This window comes from Macaca thibetana, chromosome 19 (genome assembly GCF_024542745.1).
Source record: "Macaca thibetana thibetana isolate TM-01 chromosome 19, ASM2454274v1, whole genome shotgun sequence".
Lineage (NCBI taxonomy): Eukaryota > Metazoa > Chordata > Mammalia > Primates > Cercopithecidae > Macaca > Macaca thibetana.
In genome coordinates this window covers 40,026,634-40,046,467 of record NC_065596.1, presented here as the reverse complement: position 1 = coordinate 40,046,467, position 19,834 = coordinate 40,026,634, and the positions used below count along the sequence as shown (strand labels likewise).

The 19,834-nt window shown below is 54.3% G+C and overlaps 4 protein-coding genes across 11 annotated transcripts in view; 1 reads left to right on the top strand and 3 right to left on the bottom strand.

Annotated features, from left to right (window-relative positions):
- The window catches only part of ATP4A (ATPase H+/K+ transporting subunit alpha), a 186,682-nt gene that overhangs the window by 90,909 nt on the left and 75,939 nt on the right, over positions 1-19,834 (top strand). The gene's annotated exons all lie outside the window — the stretch shown is intronic.
- Positions 1-19,834, bottom strand: part of LOC126941943 (cytochrome c oxidase subunit 6B1) — a 60,823-nt gene that overhangs the window by 16,028 nt on the left and 24,961 nt on the right. The window contains exon 1 of one of the 5 annotated variants that reach the window (XM_050768853.1): positions 6,540-6,543. The exons of 3 other annotated variants lie outside the window; for them this stretch is intronic. The gene's annotated coding sequence lies outside the window, so the exon portion shown is untranslated. Of the gene's footprint in view, positions 1-2,452; positions 2,457-6,539; positions 6,544-19,834 lie in introns of those variants that run through there. One more of the 5 variants, XM_050768854.1, reaches the window with a different exon arrangement.
- On the bottom strand, positions 866-3,770 carry ETV2 (ETS variant transcription factor 2). Of its 2 annotated transcripts, XM_050768800.1 has the most exons (7): positions 3,620-3,770; positions 3,249-3,341; positions 3,063-3,146; positions 2,715-2,795; positions 2,006-2,485; positions 1,392-1,504; positions 866-1,085 (listed from the first exon to the last, which is right to left on the bottom strand). In XM_050768800.1, the coding sequence occupies exons 2-7, from the start codon at positions 3,316-3,318 to the stop codon at positions 885-887; spliced, it is 1,029 nt and encodes a 342-aa protein (XP_050624757.1). In that variant the 5' UTR covers positions 3,319-3,341; positions 3,620-3,770; the 3' UTR covers positions 866-884. The 2 variants fall into 2 exon arrangements, with proteins under 2 accessions (XP_050624757.1, XP_050624756.1); XM_050768799.1 differs by having other exon boundaries at positions 3,063-3,341; positions 3,620-3,733.
- RBM42 (RNA binding motif protein 42) lies at positions 8,655-17,380 on the bottom strand. Of its 3 annotated transcripts, none has more exons than XM_050768773.1 (10): positions 17,120-17,380; positions 16,728-16,881; positions 15,259-15,343; positions 15,078-15,152; positions 13,477-13,542; positions 13,226-13,401; positions 12,459-12,791; positions 12,105-12,222; positions 8,987-9,181; positions 8,655-8,898 (listed from the first exon to the last, which is right to left on the bottom strand). In XM_050768773.1, the coding sequence occupies exons 1-10, from the start codon at positions 17,245-17,247 to the stop codon at positions 8,786-8,788; spliced, it is 1,443 nt and encodes a 480-aa protein (XP_050624730.1). In that variant the 5' UTR covers positions 17,248-17,380; the 3' UTR covers positions 8,655-8,785. The 3 variants fall into 3 exon arrangements, with proteins under 3 accessions (XP_050624730.1, XP_050624731.1, XP_050624732.1); XM_050768774.1 differs by having other exon boundaries at positions 13,226-13,380; XM_050768775.1 differs by lacking the exon at positions 13,477-13,542 and having other exon boundaries at positions 13,226-13,380.

Sequence of the window (19,834 nt, the reverse complement as noted above, 5' to 3'; positions counted from 1 at the left end):
GAGTTCCCTGAGGGTAGGGTCCACGGCTGTCTTCGTCTCTGCTCTATCCCCAGCATCGCCCACAGGACGACCACACAGCAGGCTCTCTTTAGGAGCTCAGTGGCTCTCAGAATGGTGTAGGCTGTCTTTAGAGTGTTGGTCTGAGTCCTGTGTCAAGCTTGGAGTGGGGAAAGGGTGAGTGGTGTTGGGGTGCAAGCACTAGTTTTAATTCCTTGACGATCCCTTGCACTGGGAGGACACACAGCACAGCAAGCCCTTTTCGGAGTCTGAGTCTTCTCTTTAAGGGGACACAGCAGATATACTCTCATGATTGGGTCTGATTCCTTTACAAGTCCTGACACAGGGCAGGCACACAGTAGGCCCTATGGGCTTTGGGTTTAGTTTCTTTGCCTCTCTCATCACAGGGCGGGCACATGGCAGGCTCCCTAAGGGTCTGGGTCTCCTTTGGTCATTGCCCAGCACTGGAGGTAGGTGATTCGTTATCCCAAAACTAACCACGGAGGTGGGTGGTCCGCGAAGACTGCGGAGGGAGTGAAGGCTGAGTCGAGAGGCGGGGCCTAAGGGGGCGGGACCCGGGAAACTGACAGCGAGGGGCGGGGCTTAGGGACCTAGGCGCTTAAGAGACTTGGGGCTGGTGGCCCGCACTCCAGGGTCTTCGGGGAGGAGAGGACTAAGGCACTACAGTCTTTTAGGGAGCAAGGATCCAGGCTCTTGGATTATGTGAGAGGAAAGAGATGAAGGCCCAGACGCCTGGGGTCTCCGAGGTGGGGAGGCCAAATTCCAACATGTGGAGCTGCACACTTAGGCTCCCTAGCGCGTGTAGTCAGTATCAGCGGGAAGAATGCAGCAGAGGAGCACGCGCCAAGAGGTCTGACCGGTAATTTTTATTGTGTCTCTGCTCCCCTTCCGCCCCCCGCACAGTTCGGATAGGCTAGGCTGGGCACGCGGCCCCCGAAACGGTACGTGTACTTGCGCCCCCCGCTCTTGCGCACGATGTCGCGGCGATAGTAGTAGCGCAGGCCTCGGCTCAGCTTCTCGTAATTCATGCCCGGCTTTCTCTTGCGCTCGCCCCACAGCCGAGCCACCTAGGACAGAGGCCGGGCTCGGTCGGAGTGGGAAGGGGCGGGGCTTGGCAATAGTTGGGCGGGCCGGGCCTGGGGGCGGTGTGCAGTGCAGACCTGGGCGAGGCCCCGCGGAGCCGGGTGGAGACTGGGTTGGTTGAGACAGAAGTCCAGGCGGGAGACTGGGTTTGAGAAGGGTTGGGCGGGGCCCCAAGTGGGCCGGGGAGGGGCGGGGCCAAGGCCTAGGCGATTGAACCTAGCCCTTGGGCAGGGCTAAATTGAACTGGAGAAAACAGAGCAGGACTTGGCTGGGCGGGGGAGCTGCCCCACCTCTTTGGGGTCGCACAGCTGGAACTCGCGGCTGTTGCCAGTCCAACGGATGCAGCTGCTACGCGCCCCGTCGTGCAGCAGCTCCAGGAGGAACTGCCACAGCTGAATGGGCCCTGCGGGATGAAGGGAGGGGCACACTCAGTCTTCCCGGCCCTAGATCACACCACTTCAATGATCTAGAGGTCCGGGTCGTCCCAACTCGGGACCCAGGAGTCCGGATCCTCCCCTTCTCTGAGATCCACGAGTTCAAATCCCTCTATATAGGGGACCCAACAGTCAGTCTTGGAGACTCAAGCGTCCAGGGCCCCAGTCTCAGAGATTTAGCAGTTTGGCCTCCACATCTTGGAGACCCAGGAGTCTGGGCCTTCATCGCTTTCGTTTTATATAATCCAGCAGCCTGGGTCCTCCTCACCCCCTTGGTCCCTATAAGACTACCAGTGTCTTAGCCCTCTGGAGGAGAGGAGTGCGGGCCACCGGCCCCTCCTCCCTCGAGTCCATGGTCCCTAAACCCCGCCCCCTCGCTGTCAGTTTCTCGGGTCCTGCCCCCTTAGGTGCCTGGGTCCCAGCTCTAGACTCCAGCTTCGCCCTCCCTGCAGTCTTTGTGGTCTTCTCACCTCGGTGGTTAGTTTTGGGGCATCGAGCCAAACTGGCACGGTCCGACTGCGGGCTCGGTTCGGAGGAAACGGTGAGAGCTGAACTCTGGTACCCTTTCAAAGAGGTGGTGCCATCCGCACGCAGCCCCGGGTTCCAGGAGGTGGTACAGTCCGGGCCCGCGGGCCCGCCCCACGAAATGGTACAGTCCGTGCGCGGCTCCCCGCCCAGGCTACTGCCCCAGTAGGTGATGTCGTCGGGGCCCACAGAACAGTCCCAGGTGGTGTTGCTCCCGGCGGCCTGGGCGCGCGACCACAAGGTGGCCCCTCCCTCCGCGGGGATGCAGTTGTGGCCCGCGGCGCTTTCGGAGCCGGCAGCAGGGGCGGGGCCCGGGCCGGGAGGGGCGGGGCCCAGCGTCTGCGAGGCTCCACTCCAAGAGTCCCAGGCTGTGCACGCCACGTCTGTCCAGTCCCCCAACCACGGAAGGGCCTGAGGGTTGGGCTCTGTGAGGAGTAACGGACCCTGAGTGAGGGGAGCCCAGGTGCACCCTCAAAAACTCTAGGGGTCTAAGCTCTCAGCCCTGGCACTTGGGGCCGGGCTGTCCCTGATCCAGGCCATGCCACCTTGAGAGCGCAGGTGTTCTCAGTCCTCAAAGATCAGGGAGTCTACACCTCCAGCCCTGGTGCCTCGGGACCCCAGTCCCCTCCTCCCACCGCCTCTCCCCACACTCACCCGCCCCCCATGGAACTTCTGGGTGCAGTAACGCGGAGCCCCAGTCCAGCTGTGGAAAGCTTGTCAGGGATGAGCTTGTACCTGAGTTTATGGAGGAGTGTGAGCAATGACAGAGAACCCTCAACTACCCACTCTGTGGTCTTTACTTGTCAGGGACTGGGAGTTATGACCCCCCAGGCCCTATTTCAGCACCCCGCGCCCCCTTTTCCTTCACCCTCAGGGAGTCAAGCACGCGGCCCCTCCCCACCCAGTCCCAGGAGCCTAGGCACGCCCCCCTCCTCCCTTTTCCCTAGGATTCCACCCTCCCCGCTTCTTTTCCAGCACTCAGGGGTCCCAGCCCGCAGCCACCTTTCCAGCATGTCTCTGCTGTCGCTGTCGGCGTGTCCCCTTGGAGTGCCACATCAGGGACATAGAAGCCTAATTCGGCTCCTTCTGCAGGCGATAAGGGTTTAGGGTTAGCAGAGGCCCCACCTGGACACCCTCCCCACACACGTTGTGGCAGCCCCGGCAGCCTACCCAGCCCTGGCAGCCTACCCAGCCCTGCCAGCTTGTTCCCTGGAGGCACTTCCTGTGGGGATGCCTCATCCCAGTTCCACAGGTCCATGGATGCGATGCCTTCTGAGTGTTCTGGGTAGGGAAAAGTCCAGATGGCAATGGGTGAGCTGGTGACACTTGGAGGCCCTGGAGTCTGGGCCCCAGCCCTGGCTTCCCTCACAGCCAGGAGTCCAGGCCTCCGCTCCCTCCTTCCCCAGGAGCCTAGAATCTTGGTCCCGGGAGTAAGGGACCCCAGCTCTCTCTTCCTATCTCAGACCCAGGAGTCCAGGCCCCCGGCCTCTTGGGAGTCTAGTCCCCAGGTCCTTCCTAACCCAGACACCCAGGCATTTAGTCCTCAGTTCATGGCTCACCTCTGGCGTGTTCCTCTGCCCCCAGCCGGGGGTCTCAGCCCCATTTCATACCATGCACCCCCTCCCCCAAGGGCCCGGGCAAGGGGGAATTTTCCGAGACGTCAGAGCAGGGGTCGCAGCCAGGCTCAAGTTGCAGGGGCAGGGGCGGGGCCGAGCCGCGACCCCCGCCTCGGGGATGGGTGCTGGCCTCTGGGGCTGCCCTGCTGCAGGGGTGGCGTGGGCTTGGAGCGGGGCTTGGGGAACAGCGGGCTGGGTGAGGGCGGGGCGGAGGCTGGAGAAGTTTACGGGGTGATGGGGGCGGGGCGGGGGGCTTGGTGAACAGGCTCTCTGCCTCAGGGTCTTGATCCTGCGACATGGGGGGAGTGAGGGAAGAGGGTCTGGGGTCAGCTGGGCTGAGCTGGGCTTATCTGCAACAGGAAGAGGGATTTCCGGCCAGATTCTCCCACCCGCCCCCAGCGTCAGCTGACGTCACAATCGGCAGAGTAACTGCAGGGGGTGGAGCAGGAGTGAAGGCCGACCCAATCCCCCACCGGGCCCCTGGGGGCTGCTTCCCAGGAGTGCCAATCATAACAATATTGACAAAAACAATTTCAACAATAACGATAGTAGCAATAACAGCCAACATTAAATGAGGGCTCATTGTGTGAAACCAACTGTGCCATGCGCCTTCATTGCATCCTTCTATGAGGCAAGTACAATACATACTCTCATTTGATGAAGGGGGAAATTAAGGCAGACATCCTCCCACTGCCCTTCTCCAGACCCCATGCCTTCCGTGCTGTAATAGTTTAGGACAATTGGGGAAATTGGAGTATGAACTGAATATGAAATATAGAATTATTTTCTTAGGTTTGATAATGGTATTCAGGATAAAATATCATTTAGGAAATGAACTCAGAGATGAAATGTTATAATGTCTGTAACTTGTGGTTGGGTGCGGTGACTCACACCTGTAATCCCAGCCCTTTGGGAGGCTGAGGCAGGTGGATCATCTGAGGTCAGGAGTTCGAGATCAGCCTGTCCAATATGGTGAAACCCCGTCTCTACTAAAAATAAAAAAAATTATCCGGGCGTGGTGGCGGGTGCTTGTAATCCCAGCTACTTGGGAGGCTGAGGCAGGAGAATTACTAGAACCCGGCAGGTGGAGACTGCAGTGAGCCGAGATCGCGCCATTGCACTCCAGCCTGGGGAACAAGAGTGAAACTTCATCTCAAAAAAAAAAAAGTCTGTAACTTGCTCAAATAATTCAGCAAAAAACAAAAAAAACCCCAGCTATACATGTAACATATACATACATACATGAAATATTTAGGACATGCCTAAACTATAAAATAGTTCATTTAAATTCAATAACTGGGTGTCCTGTATATATATATAATATTTTTCCAGACGGAGTCTTGCTCTGTAACCCAGGCTGGAGTGCAGTGGTACACTCTCAGCTCACTGCAACCTCCACCTCCCAGGTTCAAGCAATTCTGTTGCCTCAGCCTTCCAAGTAGCTGGGATTACAGGCAAGTGCCACCACGCCCAGCTAATTTTTTTGTATTTTTAGTAGAGATGGTGTTTGTTTTTGTTTTTTGTTTTTGAGACAGTCTTGCTCTGTCGCCCAGGCTGGAGTGCAGTGGCGCGATCGCAGCTCACTACAAGCTCCGCCTCCCGGGTGGGCATTCTCCTGCCTCAGCCTCCTGAGTAGCTGGGACTACAGGCGCCCGCCACCACGCCTGGCTAATTTTTTTGTATTTTTAGTAGAGACGGGGTTTCACCATGTTAGCCAGGATGGTCTTGATCTCCTGACCTCGTGATCCGCCCATCTTGGCCTCCCAAAGTGCTGGGATTACAGGCTTGCCACTGCGCCCAGCCTTTTTTTTTTTTTTTTTTTTTAAGAGATAGAGTCTCTCTGTCACCCAGGCTGGAGTGCAGTGGCACGATCTCAGCTCTCTGCAACCTCTGCCTCTCAGGCTCAAGGGATTTTCCTGCCCCAGTCTCCCAAGTAGCTGGAATTACATGTGCACACCACCATGCCCGGCTAATTCTTTTTTTTTTTTTGACAGGGAGTCTCGATCTGCAACCTCTGCCTCCCAGGTTCAGGTGATTCTTCTGCCTCAGCCTCCCGAGTAGCGGGATTACAGGTGCCCACCACCACGCCTGGCTAGTTTTTGCATTTTTAGTAGAGACAGGGTTTCACCATGTTGGCCAGGCTGGTCTCGAACTCCTGACCTCAAGTGATCCACCTGCCTCGGCCTCTCAAAGTGCTGGGATTACAGGTGTGAGCCACCATGCCTAGCCTAATTTTTGCGTTTTTAGTAGAGATGGGGTTTTGCCATGTTGGCCAGGCTGGTCTCAAACTCCTGGCCTCAAGCTATCCACCTGCCTTAGCCTTAGTGCTGGAATCAGAAGCATGAGCCACCGTGCCCAGCCCATCCTGCTGTATTTTAATAAGTGCGTAATATTTACCATTAAAAGTAACTTTTGCATATAGGCATCTTTCAATCCCCACGCAGCCTGTTGATCATTAACTACTTGCTCTTCTGGAGATCGGGGGGCACTGCTCCTCCTTCCGTTTTACAGAAAGTAAACTGGGCTCCATGGGGTCCCATGGGGTGGGAGTGGGACTGGGATGGAATCAGTGTGGGGTGAGCCACAGAGCCCTGGAGCATCACTGATCCCTCTATCCATCCAGTGCGGGGGCCTGAAGGGAGTCCTGGCTTCCTGTCCTTGAAGCTGGCCTCTGACTGTCTTTCCATGTCTCCCTGTCCTCTTTCTTCAGGTTGGCATCTCTAAAGCTGGGTCTCTGTTGCCATGGGCCTGATTCCAGTGAGGCTTTGTCACTCAGTCTCTTCTGACATTTCTGTCCCTCCCCATCTGTCTTTGAGTGTTCCTATCTCATCTCCTTGTCTGTCTCCATCTGTCTCGGTTTTCTCCCCGTCTCCCTTCCCACTGCACAGTCTCTGATGGTTCTCATCTCTGCCTGAGCCTCCTGCTCACAGCGCCATCTCTACCTCCGCCTGCCACATTCTGTCTGTGTCTCTCCCTGTTTTCAGGAAGACTCATGTACATTAAAAAGAAAAAAAGATAAAACATTTAGGGGGTACAAGTGCAGATTCCTTACTGGATACATGTCACGGTAAGGCCTGGGCCTTTAGTGCACCCAAATAGTGAACAACATACCCAACTGGTAACCGTTCAGTTTCCCCCACGCTCCCGCCTTTTGGAGTCTGCAGTGCCTGTTGCCCCACTCTGCATGTCCACCTGTACCCACTGTTCTGCTCCCACTCGGAAGTGAGAATCACATGCATTTGGAAGCGTCCTTTCTGGAGCCATCCTCTCCTCCCATCTCCTCCCATGCCCCTATACTTGCAGTGATCACAAGGGGGGTCGGGGTAGGAAAGACTAGTGATGGGGGGAAGGGGCTTTGAGGATCCTGGGGCTGGGTGGTCTGGCCCAGGTGGCAGGGGGCTAAAGGGCACTTCCTGCCAGGGAGGGAGGCTCTCAGCCTCTGACCGGACTGGAAAATGTGACGTCAGAGAGGGGGCAGTAAGGCAGGGAAGACAGGAACAGGAGAAATTCGACACCTCTCCTGGGGGACCTCCATCCCTGAGAGGCCTTGGTATTGTCCATCCCCCGACTTATGCCCCACAAAGTCCTGCCCAACCTGCTCCCTCCTAATGGAGAGTTCTGATGGCTGTGTCCCTGGGAGACCCCCCTCTCCTCCCCATACTCAGACCCTGCCATCTCCCTCCTCTGGCTTGGTCCCTGCCCCAGCCTCCTTCCAGACTTCCAGCCACAGTGGTGGTCTCAGGGCTTTTTTTTTTTTTTTTTTTTTTTTGAGACAGTCTCACTCTGTCACCAAGGCTGGAGTGCAGTGGTGCGATCTGGGCTCACTGCAACCTTTTACGGGGTTCAAGCGATTCTCCTGCTTCAGCCCTCCCAAGTAGCTGGGACTACATGTGCCCACCACCATACCCAACTAATTTTTGTATTTTTCAGTAGGGACGGGGTTTCACTATGTTGGCCAGGCTGGTCTTGAACTCGTGACCTCAAGTGATCTGTGTGCCTTGGCCTCCCAAAGTGCTGGGATTACAGGCCTGCGCCACCGCGCCCAGTACACATCTGTGCTGCCTAGGACCTTGCTGCTGCTTGAATTTTCTCAGCTTTTTGGGGTTTGCTGCTGCCTTCTACATAAAGCTTAAGCTCTCAGCCTGGCATTCAAGTCCGTGCACAGACACCTCTTCAGACAGGCAGAGGCCAGCTTGGAGCTGGGAAAAGAGGGGGACAGACCCCGAGTCTCTGTTCTCTCTCTCCATCTGTGGGTCTCTCCTCCTTTTTCATTTCCCAGCTTCAAAGGAAAGAACAGAGACCAAAAGGGATATAGAGGCTTAGAGACAAGAAATGGAGGGGTACCCACAGAGACAGAGATGCAGAGGTGCCCACCGAGACTTAGAGCACGGCGAGCTGGCTGGGCGTGGCGGACTGGAGAAGCTGGAAAGCCCGAAGAGACTTGGGGGTGGACAGTTCCTTCAGGAAGGGCCCCCTCACCCACAGGTCAGTGCCCTGGGTGCCCCCATCCTGCCCTTACCACTCTGGGCTCTGTCAGGGCATTGAGCCTATTTTCTGCCACTGGACCTTGAGCTCTAAGGGTGCAAGGCCCAGGACTTTTAGTCACCATTGTGTCCCCAAGCACTGTTCAGACCCTTGGTGAGTCTGCTGGATGGAGGGCCTAGAAGGCTGTGAGCTCCAGAAGGGAAGGGCCTAGAAGATCTCCTACCTTAGTGCTGAGAACACAGGAGGTAGCCAGGACACAGGTGTGGGCCTCAGCTTGGCTCAACCCTTGCCACTGGCGCCCCCTTTCTCCTCTGGAGTAGGCGGCACTCGGCATGTGTGGAAGAGGTTTGAAGAGGGAATGGGTGCACAGGAAGGGCTCAGAAGCCCCTGCCTGGGTGTTTGTCTGGGTAAACTCTCAAGGCTCCCCGCCATTTCCACGTGTGGGGAAGCCAAGCCCTGCTCCCCACAGCGTGCTTCCATGCCCAGCCAGGGGTGGAAATGAACATAAATTTATTGAAACTGGTTTTGGGGCAGGGGATGCGTGGACAGCTGGGGGTTTTCCAAAGAGAACTGAGGGAGGAGCCAGCGCCCGGCCAGGTGGGAGCGGGTGCCTGGCCACAGACCCTATCTCAGACCCAGCTTCTTCTTTTCCTTCTGCTTCTTGCGGACCACGTCCAGATTCCGGTCCTTCCACATACTCTTGCGAAGCTTGATGGGGCGCGAGCCCACATACTTCCCTGTGGAGACAGAGGGTTCAAGGCAGGCTTGGTCAGGCTTAGGTCAGCGCATGCCGTGCCCGCAGTCCCCAGGGGAGGCCACACCCACCATTCATCTCACGCATGGCGCGCACGTAGTCGCTGGGGTCCTTGAAGCTGACGAAGCCGTAGCCCTTGGTCTTGCCTGTGCGCTTGTCACGGATCACCTTGGCCTTAAGGAAGGATGGGAAGCGGCTGAAGGCGCGTGCCAAGATGTCATCGTTCACCTCATTGCCCAGATCCCCACAGAAGATCCGGAAGTCATCTGGGGATGGGGGAGAGATGACGTCAGAGGATGCAGAGGCCTTGCCCGGTGTCTACCTTGTCTGAATGACCCCACCTTTTCGGAGGTATCCCGTCTCTGCCTAGGGACCTCTTAGTAATAATGGTCAACACCTACTGACCCTGCGCCAGGAGCTCGGCCGGGCACCTGGAGGGGTGTTTTCCATTTCTGGCACTCCCAACCATGCTTTTACACTGAGGCACAGAGAGGTCAAGTCACTGCTCTAAGTGACACAAGCAGGAAGTGGTGGAGTTGGGACAAGAGCTCAGGCATCTGGCTTGAGTTCTTACTTTTAACCTTGAACTGCACTGCCCTCCCCACCCCAGGGCCACCTCACTCATTCCCGTAGTAACACCCCTAACTCTGCCCCAGCCCTGGCCTTTCCTCTGAGCCTCGGCATCCCTTGGTCCCCTGGGCCCGTCACCCACTGGCTGCCCGTCATGGCACCTCAGGAACATGGGCTTCATCTTTCCTCAGCCCTGCTTCCCCTGCAAAGCCTGCCCTAACTCCCCCTTGAGACCTGGACATGCTGCCTGCTGCTCTGCCACGGCTGCACCCAGCTGACATTCTCACGCTGCCTCTGAGTGGGGCCTGTGCTTCCACTGAACATGCTCTGTCCCAAAGAATCCCTGTCTCCACAAGGGAGGGGAGGAGGCAGACGAGGCTTAAAAGGCTAAGTGAGCCAAATGCAGTGGCTCACACCTGTAATCCCAGCACTTTGGGAGGCCGAGGGAGGTGGACCACCTGAGCTCAAGAGTTCAAGACCAGCCTGACCAACATGGTAAAACCCCATCTCTACCAAAAAATACAAAAATTAGCTGGGTGTGGTGATGGGTGCCTGTGATTCCGACTACTCGGAAGGCTGAGGTGGGAGAACTGCTTGAACCCAGGAGGTGGAGGTTGCAGTGAACCAAGATTACACCACTGCACTCTAACCTGGGTGACAGTGCGAGACTCTGTCTCAAAAAAAAGAAAAAAAAAAAAAGAAGAAAAACAAACAAAAAAAACAGGCTAAGTGACTTGCCCAAGGTCACAGAGGTAGGGTCTTCTCTGGGCCAGGTGGACGGTCCCAGGAGAGGGGACAGAAGTCAAACACTGAGGCAGGAGGGGTCTATCTCCTTCCTCGGCCATTGCTGCGGCTGCCCCATGGTGTCTGTGATTTGGGACACTCTAAGCAGAAATTAAGCGATGCCAGAAGCAAACAACTGGCCAAACTCAGAAGGTGGGACCTTGTACATGACAACTGCCCTAGACACTTCAAAAAATATATACAAAACAACGAAATAGGAAAGAGACTGTTCTTATTAAAATATAATCAGGGCCGGGTGTGTATATGGTTTCTTTGTTTTTAGCTCAGTCATTTGAAGCAAGTTTTAAGTGATCACTTCTAAATCTCTCAATATTTATCTCCTAAGAAAAGAGATATTTTGGCCAGGCACGGTTGCTCATGCCTGTAATCCCAGCATTTTGGGAGGCAGAGGCAGGCGGATCACGAGGTCAGGAGTTCGAGACCAGCCTGGCCAGCATGGTGAAACCCCGTCTCTACTAAAAATATAAAAACTTAGCCAAGCATGGTGGCGCGCGCCCGTAGTCCCAGCTACTTGGGAGGCTGGGGCAGGACGATTATTTCAACCTGGCAGGTGGAGGCTGCAGTGAGCCGAGATAGAGCCACTGCACTCCAGCCTGGGTGATGGAGTGAGACTCCGTCTCAGGAAAAAAAAAAAAAAAAAAAAAAAACCCAAAAAGATATAATTGAGGGACATAAAACTGCATGCATGTTGATTCAGGGCAAAAATATTAACAGTTCTAACAGAGTTTTGGGACACCTAGGGAAATATGAATATAAACTAAAAATAAGATACTGAAGAATTAATTTTCTTAGAGTTGATAATGGTCTTATGATATGCAAAAAGCATCTCATTTCTTTTCTTTTTTTTTTTTGTTTTGAGATGGAGTCTCGTTCTAGTGCCAAGGCTGGAGTGCAGTGGCCTGATCTCGGCTCACTGCAACCTCCGCCTCCCGGGTTCAGGCGATATTCCTGTCTCAGCCAACCAAGTAGCTGGGATTATAGGTGCCTCCCACCATGCCTGGCTAATTTTTTTGTATTTTCAGTAGAGACGGGGTTCCACCAAGTTGGCCAGGCTGGTCTTGAACTCCTGACCTCAAGTGAGCCGCCTGCCTCCGCCTCCCAAAGTGCTGGGATTACAGGTGTGAGCCACCGTGCCTGGCCAAAATCTCTCTTTTCTTAGGAGATAAATACTGAGATATTTAGAAGTGATTATTTCACTTATAACTTGCTTCAAATGACTGAGCTAAAAACAAAGAAACCATATACGTACACAAAGAGGAAAAAAGTGAACACAGCAATATGTTAATTGCAGAATCTAGGTGGTGGGTAGACGGCTGTTTACTGTGCCATTCTTCGTTTAAAATTTTTCCCAGCCAGGCGCAGCAGCTCACGCCTGTAATCCCAGCACTTTGGGAGCCTGAGGCAGGACAATCACTTGAACCTGGGGGGCGGAGGCTGCAGTGAGCCGAGATTGCGCTACTGTACTCCAGTCTGGGCAACTGAGTGAGACTCCATCTCATAAAAAAGAAAAAAAATACATTTTTTTTTCTAAGAGTTGGGAAAAAAAAAAATGCTCTCTGAAGCCAGGCACCTCATGAGTAAAACGGGCTGCAAAGCCCCATGTCCCTGTCACCTCCACTGAGCTCTGGCCCATAGCTGGGTGAGGAACCAGCCCCTGAGCCACAGCCTCCCCTCCCCAAGGTGGGCTAACAACAGCGCCCACCCTACTGAGAGAGGTGGAGTTACCAGGTTCACCCTCCCAGTCTGCATCCCAAGGACAGCAGCCTGGTCTGACCTTGGCCGAGCCATGCCTGACCTCGAGCTTCAGCAGCTTACCTGCATCCCACTCCAGCAGGCTGGGGTCCTCCCAGCTGCTCCCTGCTGCTGTGCGAATGCAGCGTTTCAATTTCTCTGGCTTCCCCTTCTTCTTGTCTTCACCCAGGGGCTCTGGGACCTGCAGAGGAAAGGGGAGGGGTGCAAAGGGCTTGGTATTGGGGTCTCCCACTGTCCGCTGGTCCCTGGCCCTCTTGCCACCACAGTAAGGGCTGGATGTGCTTCTGGATGTGGGGCACACGTGTCCGCCTCCCTCCCCCAGGTCCTCCTGCTGCCCGGTCCGTCTGTGTGGAAGTTCCTGGGCCCCTGTCTGCCCCTTGTCCCCTCTGTCCCCTCACCACTAGGCTCCCTGCTTACCTCAAGAGCCATGAGGCCAGGGGGTGGCTCTGGCCGAGGGGGCCGGGGCCGAGGACGCAGGGACAGGAGTTCAGGAATGCGCAGTGGGGGCAGAAGGCCGCGGACGACCTCCAGCGGGAGGGGCAGGGGCTCAGGCTCGGGCAAGGGCATGGCCAGGGCCAGAGGCAGGCTGGGCCCGATGACTGCAGGGCCAGCTGGGGCAGCTCCTGCCCCCACGGCCACAGCCGCACTAGCCTCCTCCAGCCCAGCCGCTGCCGCCACCACTGCCTCTTCTTTCTCTTTCAGGCCCAACCCCAGGCCTAGGCCCAGCTCTCGGGGTGCTGCTGGTTCTTCCTGTGGGTAAGAGGAGAGCATGAGGGGGGCTGGCTCACAGGCTCAGACCTTACTCTCATCCTCATTCCATCCAACAAAGCAAGGGCCTGGAGGCCAGAGAGCAGCCAAGAGACACCCAGGCAGAGTCTCCAGCCAGACAAACACAGAGAAGGAGAAACGTAGGCAGAGAGAGACAGCCACAGACAAGAACATCAGGAACAATCAAAAGAGAAATATTCCAATAGCATGTTTCTCTCTGTACTTGCTTCACAAAAGCAGAGAACGGATTTTGCCACAGAAAGACAGATGCAGAAAGAGACAGAGATAAAGGCAGAGTGAGAAGGTAGAGAAACAGAAAGTCACGGGAGAGGCCAACTCAGACATAGCCCATTGGGCCAGGATGGATGGTCTCCCCGTCCACCGCACGTCTGACCATTAGTTCCCTGTCCACTCACCAGAGGGGGCCTCAGCGCAGCCATGGAGCCCAGCGGGGGACCTGGAGCCCGAGCCATTGGTGGCAGCATCATGGGTGGTCCAGGGGGCCCAGGCAGAGGGGGGCCCACAAGGGCCTGGTGAGGGGGCCGTAGGGCCATAGGGCGGGGGCCGGCTGCTGCAGAGGAGAGAGCGGAATCTGTCAGGGTGTTAGTGGGGAGTTCCAGGGCCTGGGGGGAGTTATGTGGCAGGGATGATGACCCTGGCCCCTCACCTGCTCTCTGTAGCACGTGGGGGACGAAGGCTGGACGCAGGATAGGGGCCCTCTGGGGGGCCACAGCTGTGGGAGAGAGAGATGGGGGTGTGTGTCATGGGGGACAGGGGCACTTGGGGCAAAGTGTGTGTGCATGTGTGCGTGTATGTGTGTGCACTCTCAGCATACAAGAAATCCTGGAGAAGAGTCTGGGGAGCCCTCCTGGGGAGTCCTGGGGGCCTCTCCCCTGGTTCACTGCATGAAAATTTACCACTGAGGAGCTCCTCCGGCTCAGCCCTGTGGCAGGCAATGCTGGGGACACACCCACAGACCCAGGGTTCTCAGGGAGCTCCTGGTCCAGAGGAGCGAATGGAGACATCACTAGAGAACGAGAGACAATGGGGACCAGGGCTGGAAGTGGGGAAGCTCAGGCAGCGGGATCAGTGCTAAGAGAGGGGAGCCCTCTGACCCAGCCAGGCCTAGGGAAGGCTTCCTGGAGAAAGGGACCTGTGAGCTGAGACCCGAGGGACAATGAAGTGTTAGGCAAAGGGTGACTGCGAATATTATTGGCAGGGAGAACACTTATAAGCAAAACCTTTCCCTTTTCAGTTTAGTGTAACTGTAATAGAAGAAGCGGGGCTTAGAGAGTGTCATGAGAAGGGCTAAGCGGCCAGCAGACACCCAAGTAGAGCTGTTTTGTTTTGAAAGCACAGCATTCTTGGCTGAACCATGGGTGTCCTCCTGAGGGCACTGGGGAGCCACAGCGGGTTGGAAGCTGGGCAGGGGGAGTAGGTCAGATTTGCATTTTGATCAAAACCATACTAAAAACTAAGAGACATTACAACTTCTCAGAGATCATCAGATTAAAAAGTTTAACAGGGTTTAGGTAACATAAGTAGCATGTTTGGTTTAACAAAGATTATACCAGAATTTTACATCCAAATAAGAACACGCATCCTTTTCATACATATAAGGAAGTAATGTCCTACAAGTTGACAGCGTGAGTAAAGGTTATTTGAAGAACAAAAGGTGGAATGTGGAAAATGGCCTGCGGGGGAGGATGGCTGGAAGATTACAGCTGGGTGACAGTGAGCAGGGAGAGAAGGGACCTTAACAAAAGCACTGCTAGCACATCCCAGAAATGTTCGGGCTGCTGGGGATCTCTCCCTGCAAGAAGCAAGGTCATGTAGGGTTTTGACTGCCAGGGGAAGAGCCTGGTGCTTGTCTCAACAGTCTGTTCATCCCATCAACAGACAGAACATAATGCTTCCTATGTGGCAGGTACTGAGACTTCTGCCCCTCATGGAGCTTGTATTTCAGAGGATGCAAAAGATGATAGCCATAGTCAATAAGAAATGATACAGCTTATTATGAGGTGTTAAGTGCTGTGGCAATTTGGAATTAGGACTGACAGCAGGAGGGTTGGTTTGCAGTGATCAGGTTAAAACAAAATTGACTTGACATCATCAGGAAGGACATGATCAGGTTTGTGCTTTAGGATGACAACATCAAGTTGGGATGAAATGCAAAGGGTGATTTAGACCAAGGATTCAGGCAAGAGGCTGAAGTCATGTAAACAAGAGTGCCTGATTAAATGTGGGGGTCCCTGGCCCCAGACTCACCTGCCCGCCGCAGGAACATGGCTTCTCGAGCCTCTGGACTGTCCAGGTGACTCCGATCACCAGGGCCAAAGCCAACTGTTGGGAGGGAAGAGGCAAGGATGGTGGGAGGAGAGTCCTGGGCACACCTTTTTACCACCCTGCCTGATTGCCCAACCCCCTCACCTTGCCACTCTTTACTTACCGGGGCCTACAAAAGGAGGGCCACCCACCATGGGAGGAACTACTGTGGCTGCAGCAGCTGCCCGGGCCTCCAGAGTCTGCTGGACCTGTCGGGGAAGAGGTCAGGGTGAGGGGCCTGACTCAGCCTTCCCCATCTGCTGAGGCTAGCTCACCCCAAGAGACCAAGAGCTTCATGCTTTATGTTCTGTATGTGACTGGCTATCTCAGGTCTCAGCTACAATGCCACTTCTCGGGGAGGCTTTTGGGATCACACTAGGGCTCTCTGAGCAGCAGCTTCTCTCACCACCTTATTTCGTCTTCCCCACAGCACTTAGCACCGACTGCAACTGTGTCCAACCTCCTTCCCATCTAACATGCACAACCTCCATCCAAGCCACCATTAGCTCCTGTCTAGATTACCGTACTAGCCCCTTCCTCCATCTCCTGGCTTCTGCCCTTGTCCTTTACAGTCTATTCCTTTTTTTTGAGATGGAGTCTCGCTCTGTCGCCCAGGCTGGAGTGCAGTGGTACAAGCTTGGCTCACTGCAACCTCCGCCTCCTGGGTTCAAGTGATTTTCCTGCCTCAGCCTCCTGAGTAGCTGGGACTACAGGAGTCCACCAACACGCCCGGCTAATTTTTGTATTTTTAGTAGAGATGGGGTTTCACCATGTTGGCCAGGCTGGTCTTGAACTCCTGACCTCGTGATCCACCTGCCTTGGCCTCCCACAGTGCTGGGATTACAGGCAAGAGCAACTGTGCCTGGCTGCCAGGGTTCTTAAAATGGCTGTAAGGCTCTCCAAGATTTGGCCTCACCTCTCTGTCCTTATTTCCTCCTACTTTCCTCTTTGCTTACTCCACTGTCACTGGTCTCCTCGCTCTGTCACCAGTCTCAAGTGCAGTGGTGCAATCTTGGCTCACTGCAACCTCCGCTTCCCAGGTTCAAGTGATTCTCCTGCCTCAGCCTCCCAAGTAGCTGGGACTATAGGCGCGTGCCACCACACCCAGCTAATTTTTGTATTTTTAGTAGAGACGGGGTTTCACCATGTTGGCCAAGATGGACTCGATCTCCTGACCTTGTGATCTGCCTGTCTCATCCTCCCAAAGTGCTGGGATTACAGGTGTGAGCCACCGCACCCAGCGCCCAGCCTATTCTCAATAATTTCTCTCTTTCTCTACTAGTCATATATAGCTGGCTACTGAGCACTTGAAAAGTGACTGAAAATAACGAACTATTAAATATGAATTTAAAATATATCAGAACATTCTCATCATTGCAGAAAGCTCTACTGGACAACATGCTCTAGAATATAAGCGCCCAAAGGGCAGAAATGTCTCCCTCAGTCATTACTGTGTTCTCAGTGCCTGGCACATAAAATATTTGTCATGCTAATTAGTCAACAAGCTAAAACGTCAACAGCTCTCTGTACACAAACACCTACCGTGTTCGAGGCATTGTGTTCCCTAACTTATATGCCTTAGCTCAGCCGTACCTGCTGGTATGTGTTGGTCGCGATAATTGGACGGATCACAGGAGCCGCTGGGACCTGCATCGCTTCTACCGTGGGGACCGTGGGGACCGTGGGCACCGCAGGCACAGCAGTTGGGATTCCGGGTACTGGAGCCCCCAGAACTTCCTGCTCAAACCTGGAGGAGAAGAACAGACACCAGCGCTCAGGACCTCGTATCAATTTTGTAACTCTGGGTATATCGCGAGGGGACCCTCACCCCTGCCAACCTCTCCCCTATCCCCGCCCCCACAATCCCGAAGGTCCCACTTCCCCATGTTAGAGCCGTATCTCTGGCCTATCGAGGCCTGGAGGCTCCGGGATTCGGTGGCTCTGGCTCTGGGACGACTTTTATTACTCCCTGTCGCGGGCCTTACAGGGCCATCTCCGCCTCCATTTCCTTCAAGCGTTCCTCGCCGCTCTTGCCCGGGATGCCAGCGCCAGGACCCGGGACCACGGGTCCTCCTGCACCCGGGAGTCCCGGGGCTGGCCCCGCCCCAGCCATCGCTGCCGCCGTCGTTGTCGCCGCTACTACTGTCTCAGCTTAGCTGCCGCCGCTGGTTCTGCTGTCTACTCTCAGTCTTCGTCTGGGTGGGCTCCCGACGATGACGTCCAGCGAAAGCGACGGGCGGTGGCGCATGACGTCATACGTTCGGGCGCGAGAGCCAATGAGATTTTTCCACACCCTCAGGGGACTACAGGCCAATCAGAGTGAGAGAAGGACACAAGAACGCAAGAACCTGGGCCTATGAGAGCACAGCGAAGAGAGGCGGCCCCGCCTTCCTGGGGGACCACGGGCTAATGAGAGCGAAGCAAAGTCAGTTGGGCCCATCCCCAATGTGGAATCTGGACCTTTGAGAACGCAGGAAACTTCGGAGGACCGTCCTGTGCCACCGCGGAGCCTGCGCCGGAAGTTTAAAAAGACGCTAAAGTCTGCGTCAACCCCAGGATTGGGCAAGGCTGGGAGGCCTGGGGTCCCCTATCCTGGAGTAGGTTGACACCCGACCTGTGGTTCCTACGAAGACCAGAGACGCCCAGGAGGAAGCGCCTGACCCGGGCTTCCTGGACGACAGCTGAAGACTTTTGAGGAGGCTGTTCAGTGTGGGAGTCAAGGCCCAGAGACTAGTGCAACTCAGAGGAGCACGTCCGTGGGCTTGGTCCCTGTCCTTTCTTGGGCCACAGCTGACCCTTTTTTTTTTCTTTTTATCCCCGTAGCCCTCACAAGTGTTTTATTCTGAGTATTTTCAAACATGCACATTAGGGGGAATAGTATAACGAACTCTTAAGTACCTCTCAAACGCTACCAATATTCAACACGTCTGGATTTCACTTGATCTATTCTTCTCTTTGTCACGCGCGTCCGTGTGAAGAGAGCACCAATTGGGCAGACTTTGTGTGGGCAACAAGGCTGTTTATTTCACCTGGGTGCAGGCGGACTGAGTCCGAAAAAGGAGTCAGCAAAGATTGGTGGGATTATCATTAGTTCTTACAGGTTTGGGATAGGCGTACAAAGTACATTCTCAAGGGCGGGGAGAATGTTACAAAGTACCTTAAGGGCAGGGGAGAATGTTACAAAGTACCTTTTTAAGGGCAGGGGAGAATATTACAAAGTACCTTCTTAAAGGTGGGCGGAGAATATATCGTTTCAGTTAGGGTGGGGTAGGAACAAATCACAATGGTGGAATGTCATCAGTTAAGGCTATTTTCACTTTTGTGGATCTTCAGTTGCTTCAAGCCATCTGGATGTATACCTGCAGGTCACAGGGGATATGATGGCTTAGCTTGGGCTCAGAGGTCTGACACTCTTATTTTGTATTTTAATTTTAATTTATGTATTTGTTTTGAGACAGTCTCGCTGTCACCCAGGCTGCAGTGCAGGTGCCATCTCAGCTCACTGCAACCTCCACCTCCCGGGTTCAGTCTATTCTCCTGCCCCGGCTTCTGGAGTAGCTGGGATTACAGGCTTGTGCCTCCATGCCTGGCTCATTTTTGTATTTTTAGAGGAGATGGGGTTTCACCATGTTGACCAGGGTGGTCTCGAATTCCTGACCTCAAGTGATCTGTCCACCTCAGCTTCCCAAAGTGCTGGGATTACAGGCGTGAGCCACCATGCCTGGCCTTTTATTTTTGTTGTTATTTTTTGAGACAGCCCAATCAACCTTTCCCCTAATAGTTTTAGTAGCCCTTCATCATCATTACTTGTATCCATCACTTAATTAATTCATGGCAAATAGTGGTTTTTGAATTCTAGTATTTTCTCTGAAGTTATTAGTTGTGATTCTTCCATAAATAACCTCTTCATCAGAAATTTGGTTACTTAGGCCGGGCACAGTGGCTCACACCTATAATCCCAGCACTCTGGGAGGCTGAGGCGGGCAGATTATCTGAGGTCAGGAGTTCGAGACCAGATTGGCCAACATGGCGAAACCCGGTCTCTAGTAAAAATACAAAAATTAGCTGGGCATGGTGGCACGCTCCTGTAATCCCAGCTACTTGGGAGGCTGAAGCAGGGGAATCACTTGAACCCAGGAGGCACAGGTTGCAGTGAGCCAAAATCTCACCACTGCCCTCCAGCCTGGGCGACAGCACGAGATCCTGTCTCAAACAAACAAACAAACAAACAAAAAAATTGGTTACTTGTACGTATAAGAAAAATAGAGAACATGCTTCTTTTATTTTATATATAAAATTTTTCAAAATAATGAATGGGTGCCTAGTATTCTTCAAAGGTGATTTCAATGAGTTATATGAGTATCAACATGAACTTACAGATTCAGGCATATTTGATGTGCTTCAAACCACTGTGGTTCTTTTTACTGCTCAACATGCCCCACCTTTGGCCAGTGAGAGCCCTTCAGACTGGCTCCTGAGTTCCTTTGACTTGGCCACAGTAGTCTTGGAGGACTTCTTTGCTTCCTGGCACAAAATATCCTGTACACATTTTGCACATTTCTTGCCCCAGACCTAGAATCAGCTGTTTTCACAAGAGTCCCTAGTTCTTAGTCAGAAATGGCACTTAAGAGACCACAGTCGGCCGGGCGCGGTGGCTCAAGCCTGTAATCCCAGCACTTTGGGAGGCCGAGGCGGGCAGA

Excerpts from the sequence above, each read along its gene's own strand:
- ETV2 (XM_050768799.1), bottom strand. The coding sequence starts at position 3,318 with ATGGACCTGTGGAACTGGGATGAGGCATCCCCACAGGAAGTGCCTCCA. Across the intron at positions 2,796-3,062 it reads AGCAGAGACATGCTGGAAAG|GTACAAGCTCATCCCTGACA; the intron begins GTGGCTGCGGGC and ends CCATAAACTCAG. Across the intron at positions 2,486-2,714 it reads AGAAGTTCCATGGGGGGCGG|AGCCCAACCCTCAGGCCCTT; the intron begins GTGAGTGTGGGG and ends TACTCCTCACAG.
- RBM42 (XM_050768773.1), bottom strand. The coding sequence starts at position 17,247 with ATGGCTGGGGCGGGGCCAGCCCCGGGACTCCCGGGTGCAGGAGGACCC. Across the intron at positions 16,882-17,119 it reads ATGGAGGCGGAGATGGCCCT|GTTTGAGCAGGAAGTTCTGG; the intron begins GTAAGGCCCGCG and ends CTTCTCCTCCAG. Across the intron at positions 12,792-13,225 it reads CTGCGCTGAGGCCCCCTCTG|GAAGAACCAGCAGCACCCCG; the intron begins GTGAGTGGACAG and ends TCTTACCCACAG.